Source organism: Triticum dicoccoides, chromosome 1A, assembly GCF_002162155.2.
Source record: "Triticum dicoccoides isolate Atlit2015 ecotype Zavitan chromosome 1A, WEW_v2.0, whole genome shotgun sequence".
Taxonomy (NCBI): domain Eukaryota; kingdom Viridiplantae; phylum Streptophyta; class Magnoliopsida; order Poales; family Poaceae; genus Triticum; species Triticum dicoccoides.
In genome coordinates this window covers 589,943,203-589,949,289 of record NC_041380.1, presented here as the reverse complement: position 1 = coordinate 589,949,289, position 6,087 = coordinate 589,943,203, and the positions used below count along the sequence as shown (strand labels likewise).

The 6,087-nt window shown below is 42.2% G+C and overlaps 1 protein-coding gene across 1 annotated transcript in view; it reads left to right on the top strand.

The window, feature by feature from the left end:
- The first annotated feature begins 1,930 nt into the window (after window positions 1-1,930).
- LOC119356452 overlaps window positions 1,931-6,087 on the top strand; it is a 5,282-nt gene continuing 1,125 nt past the window's right edge. The window contains exons 1-13 of the mRNA XM_037623408.1: window positions 1,931-1,964; window positions 2,187-2,268; window positions 2,399-2,543; window positions 2,756-2,799; window positions 2,919-2,972; window positions 3,105-3,188; window positions 3,622-3,707; window positions 3,937-4,017; window positions 4,407-4,537; window positions 5,064-5,105; window positions 5,300-5,370; window positions 5,445-5,535; window positions 5,850-5,931. Of these exons, the coding sequence (XP_037479305.1) occupies window positions 1,931-1,964; window positions 2,187-2,268; window positions 2,399-2,543; window positions 2,756-2,799; window positions 2,919-2,972; window positions 3,105-3,188; window positions 3,622-3,707; window positions 3,937-4,017; window positions 4,407-4,537; window positions 5,064-5,105; window positions 5,300-5,370; window positions 5,445-5,535; window positions 5,850-5,931 (1,027 nt within the window). The remainder of the gene's footprint in view (window positions 1,965-2,186; window positions 2,269-2,398; window positions 2,544-2,755; window positions 2,800-2,918; window positions 2,973-3,104; window positions 3,189-3,621; window positions 3,708-3,936; window positions 4,018-4,406; window positions 4,538-5,063; window positions 5,106-5,299; window positions 5,371-5,444; window positions 5,536-5,849; window positions 5,932-6,087) is intronic.

Below are 6,087 nucleotides of genomic sequence, written 5' to 3'. Positions count from 1 at the left end.
ATCACCTTCTTTAAGATTGGAAATTCTTGCACATTGCTTCTTACGCGATCTTTCGAGAACAGCAAAGGCAATGAGCCTTCTCTTGAGCCTAGCCCGGAGCTCAAGTTCGTCGGCGGAGAGGAGTGTATTCTCTTGAGCGATGTCAAGGCGAAGGATCACCAAAAGCGCGGCCTGGTGGTGAATTTTTGCCTTCGCGAAAAGGCCCCGACTCCATTCGGAGAGTCGGAGTGCAGTCTTTTTAAGTTTGTGGTAAAGCACTTGGTATGGCTCGGTGTGGTCAATCCTCTCGTTCCACGCCTTTTGGACCACCTCGTCAAACCTGGGCATGGATGCCCAAAAGTTTTCAAACTTAAAGACCCGAGGTCTTCTTGGCCCCTTGACATCGGCAAGTAGAAGCGGACAATGATTAGAGAGGGAGGATGAAAGTGCATTAAGTACATGGGTGTTGAAGCTTGTGTCCCAATCGGCGTTGCAAAAAAAGGAGTCTAGCTTGCACAAGGTTGGGTTCGTCCTCTCATTGCTCCAAGTGAAACGCCAGTTCTGGAGGTGGATTTCTTTGAGCTCACAGCTCTGGAGTGTTGCCCTGAAACGGTTTATCCTGCTTCGGTTAACATTTCTCTTATTTTTATCTCGCGCCCGGTAGATTTGGTTAAAATCACCGGTGGCAAGCCAGGCCGTCCCTAATGGTGGCTTCTCAGCCAGCAACTCGGCAAAGAAGGCATCTTTGCAAGAGTGGTCCGTGGGGCCATAGACGGTCGTGATTTTGAAAAGCACATCAGTCCCTCACACCCGGACCATGGCGGAGAGGCAATATGTCGTGAAGCTAATGCAAGAAACATCCACAAGGAGATCATCCCAGAGCATCAAGATGCCACCCCTAGTGCCCGAAGAAGGTCTTTGCGCGAAGCTACGCAACCTGTGCCCGCCCAAAAAAGCTGTTGTGAATTGGTCGACGTTGCCGAGCTTAGTCTCTTGTAGGCACACGATATGGCATGACGAGGAGGCAATCGTTGCATTCACCGTAGATCGTCGGTCCGGGCAGTTTAGACCCCTTACGTTCCAACTGAGGAAGTTAATTGGTTGCTCTATCATGTAAAACAGAGAGCACCTTGAGGACTGTCTTCCAAGAAGCAGTGCAAACGGACACAACAGTACTTTGCATTCTAAAGGTCACAGGAACATAATCCACTACAGATACATGGCCACAGGCCAGCACAACTCTTCCTCGAAACACGTTGAGCACCCCATACACGGGCCAAACACACAACATGACATAATAAGAGATTTTCTAGGTCCACAACAGAGGCATCGGTAAACAACGATTCGCAAGGAAATAGACAGTCAGTATTTCTACATACTCTTTCTACCTTCTCTCTCTTCCAAGTCTTGAAAACATCTACGTGAACCTCCTACAGACAGCTAAGTCATCCTCGTTATACATGCTTTAGGTTGAGGGCAATCGCCCCCTCCCGGCGCCTCATACACATAGATTTCGCACTATTTTACCCAATATTATACAATAACTTGTTCATACTGATGAGTGCACCCATTGGAAAAAAAATTCTGGCTCCGCCTCTACGGCGTGGTGTCCTAGGATCCAGGACGAGAGGGCCGAGGTGCTTCTTTGGAGGAAGAGACAGATGGCGGGTCTTCCTTGGCGGCGGGCTGCTCCTTTGTTGTGGTCGCATCAATGGCATGATATGGAGTTTCCATAGTATTCAATGGTCTAGCTTGTTATGGGCCCATTGGGAGCCTGTTAGTGAGCTGTTCATTAGCATCTTGTATCACTGTGACTTTCTTTTTTCTTTTTCTTTTTTTGTTGTTTCCCTGAATGTAAAGCGAGATGAAAGCCTTTTTCGATAACTCTATCACTATGCATGATAAATTTACTTTTGCCTGCTTTATTTATTGAGAACGGGGCAGTAGCCCAATGGCTGGGATCACGGTGGTGCGCGAGCTATTCCGTATGGTGCCGGGGTCAAACAAATAGTTTTGCCTGTTTATTTATTAAGCAAGTAAGAAATTTTGAGCATGTGGGCCAAGCGCGCAGAGAGAGATATACTCGTACGTAGGAGTACTATTCCGTAAAAATAGTCGATTAAATAGGTTGCATACTTCTTCCATTAATTAGTCGCGATCTCCGTCGATAAGCACAAGCAGCTACCCATCGATCTATCTCTATTGAGTTGCGTTGGCGCCGCCGCCGCCGCCGATGGATCTGGTCCCGCCCATCTCCGACTATCCCAGTCCCACCGCCGCCCGCGTCAGGTCCCTTCACACCCTCCTTCTCTTCTCAACCCTTCTTCCTCTCCGGCCCGAAAACTAGACCGAGGAGGCTAGCTAGCTTCTACAGTACTATATGTACGTGTGCACTAGAATCTGCGTTGTATGGTCGCAGGATGTCGGTGCCGGGGTACGACGTCATGTTCGGGAAGCTCTCCCTCCGCGGCCTCTTCGACGACTACTTCATGCAGCGCGGCGGCATCGACACACGCTTCGTGCTCAAGGCCAAGGAAGATCCTCGCCTTCAGCTGGCCGCCACCGTATCCATCACCCATGCTATTTTGCTATATACAAAACAGAAGTTTATTGTAGTTCGACCAATCTAGCTGGCCTTTTCTATTCTGTCAGTACTATGTAAATCTATCTAGCTAGATATAAACTAAGTAGCTGCTGGAGTGCTGGGTACATAAATTTATTTGCAAGAAAAACATAGTAGTATCTATTTGTTCCCTAACTTGAATTAATTCACTAGATTTCCACAAGTGGCGACATGGAGGCTCAGTTTCGGTGGCACAGGTACGTAGTAACCGAACATGTCCACCAAGGCTGTATCTCTAAGTTACTTAATTATGTCATGTACTCCAGCTAGCTTGCTGTACTCTAAACATAAAATGTTTCTTGTTTACCTTTTTTAGGGATCTGGATAATCCCCACACATTTGTGGACCTGACTGCGTCAGCTTCAGAACCGTAAGCGACTTCTTGCTCGACAGCACACATCTAGGAGATGCCTGCATGCGTCCTTGTCAAACTCTAGTTAATTTCTTGTGAGACATGCATGCATATACATATGCTAATTTGGCTTTCAACTTGTATATACAGCATGTTGCGGCTAAGATCATGCGCTTACTATCCAAAGTATGGTATTGGCGCCTTTGGAACATTCCCTTTCCTTATGACAAACAGGTAAAGTTGTATGACTCTTGTTTGATCGCACAGCATGAATAATGCATGCAGTTGTTACATAGCTTGCTTTCTAGCAAAATATACCTCCATGTGTTTGAGAAGTATGCATTAATATCCATACTTCTGTAAAAGTTAGACTAGCCTCAATGGAGAGTAACATACACTAGTAACATAAGTGTGGTGTCATGCAAAGTTTCATTTATTAGGTTATAGACTCATATTGCATTGGAACATGTGATGTTACATTAACTAGGTAAGTTACTCAAACTACATCACTCCTCATTAACTCCACATAAGCAAATTTGCTGAGTTGGACTTGATGTTACTGTTGAAGTTACTCCCACTGTGGCTAGTTTTATAGCCTCACTATTAATTCTGAATATAATTGCTAATTAACCATATTGATGACTAAATTCAGTTCTCTGTTTGACAGAGTGCGTTCCGAAGACTACGGTGTCATGGGTTTAAGATACGGTTCAAAGAATCTGTCGATTGGAGCGTCTTTTCTACCATTTGCTTGTATGTAATATTTGTATATTTTTACTTGACCGAGTTATTATTTATAAAATCTAACAGAGCTTGGTGAAATGAGTAAGAGTTTTTTAATCCAAGTTGATGTCCGTCTTAGTTTGAATCAATTTTGGCCCCCTCAAACAATCAAGTTTTGTATCTGGTCACCCCTGGAGATGCTTGGCTAGCTCCGCCAGTGCATGCTACTATGTGCTAATTACTTTTTTTCTGTACGCAGTATCTGGTGAGGTACCCTATAGTGCATGGTTGGTCGGGAGAAGAGGAAGTTTAAGTGCAGGGGTCCAATACAAGCCACTTAGTGAGTGTTACCAAACTTACACCATCACCCGAGAGTAGTTTCTTTACTCCACTGTTCTCCCCTTTTAAGTAGTGCTATTATGTAGATACATTATGTTTTACAATTTTGAGGGTTTTTCCTTTACAATGTTTCATTCCACATGGAAATTAAGGACCACCATAACCATTCACATGGAAAATTTATTTGATAAAGGTGTAGATGGCTTATTTTATTTCTTCTTGCCAATTAAGTGCAAAACAAAAATGTCTTTTATGTTTCAGTCTTACTCAGTAGTGGAGCCAAGTCCAATGTATGCAAATAAAAGATTGAGCATCACGTATCTTCCAGGTTCGCTAGTTTGGCATCAAGAATTTATTTCTCCTTTGTGTTTCATATACATTTTTCAATAGGTGGAAGCAAGCATCATGTGCCGTTTACAGACCCAATGAACTGGAATTGTGCAATCAGTTATGGCATGGGATCAGATAGCCCACTCAGCCCTTCACTCAATTTTGCCCTAGAGCTTGTCAGAAATACACAGGTTTGTTAAAGTTGTTGCTTATTACCTAATACAATACAGGTTTCACATTGTTCATTACCTTTCAACACCAAGGGGCGTTTTTTAGAAGAAAATAAACATCTGGACAAGATTATACCGAGTACAAGTGCTTTAATATGATGCTTGCAAAACATGGTTATTCTCTCCATCCCTTTCAAATTCAGTTTCCAGTTCCAAGTTTACACAAAGAGAATGATTTATTAGAAATATTGCTACTTGTATAATATGTTTCTTTCACAGTGAAACATGATTCATATATATGTTTCTTTCTCTCTTTTCGTCCTTTTCGATGTTGGATATAATTCATACATATGTTTCTCTCGCTTTTCTTTCTTTTCGAGGTAGGACAGAGAATGTTCATCCGTTGTTTTTATGGAACTTTATTATCTACTAAAAGAAAACGGTGTTGCATATATTAAGCTACTTTTACCTTTATTGGATCTCTCATATGATGCAAATTTACGTTTATGGATTCTGATGCAATGAAATTTCTGTTCCTCGTATGCAGCTGGTTGCATCGTTCTATCGGAACCATGTTGTGGGCAGCATGGTAAGAGTAGTTATATTTCATTTAGTACCGTAGATGTTTAGTTTCCTATTTTATCAAATTACCTATGCAATTCTTCTCCCGTCCGTTGAAAGTTCGTTCAGAGACTCAATAAAATAATTATGGATCTTGAATTGTCATATGCAATTATTCTATTTAAACGTCTAGATTTACACTGTGTGTGTCCCTACCTGCAGGAAGGAAATACTGAATATGACTTCATTAGTCCGACAAACTCCATTGATCTTGGGCTTGAGCTGGCCAAAAGGTAAACCATAAAGAAAAGTATTCTCTTTTTTGCAACAATGCCCCTGACTACATTTCTTTATGGTTGATCTTTAGGTTGGATAGAGACAAACCAGCAGAAAATGCAAACGATTTGTCGTTTCAGATAGCTGCATGTTGGAAGCCTAATGAACATGTGTTAGTAAAGGTCAGCTGCGCTTGTTTATCAGATGTGCCTTTAATTAGGAAAGAAATGTGCAGTGTATATCTGCTAATTATTATGAGATTGTGTACCAAAATAGTTGTGCACCTATATATGTATATGGTTCCTTCTAGCATTTGAATTTGTGTCTTAGTTTGCACTTTGGACCATCGACGGGTCATTTTATGAAGAAAGAAACTACAACGTGTCACTCGTTAATTTATCCCGTGAAATGTTGGTTCGCAGTAGGGCTATAAATTTAATTATTGTCTATGTGCGTGCACATTTAATCATGGAAATAATTACTGATTTCTTAACAGGGGAAGGCAGGTCTCTCCAAATCGTCCTTTGCTATGGTGTTAAACCATCCGATCATGACCTTCTTAACATTTAACGTCGCAGGTTTGCCTCCTTCAGATCCTTAGGAAAAGAGTTATTTGAAGAAACATCTTACTCCCTCCGATCCATATTAGTTGTTACTGAATCGGCTAGCTGTATCTAGATGTATTTCAGTGCTAGATACATCCGTTTAAATGATAAGTAACATGAATCGGAGGG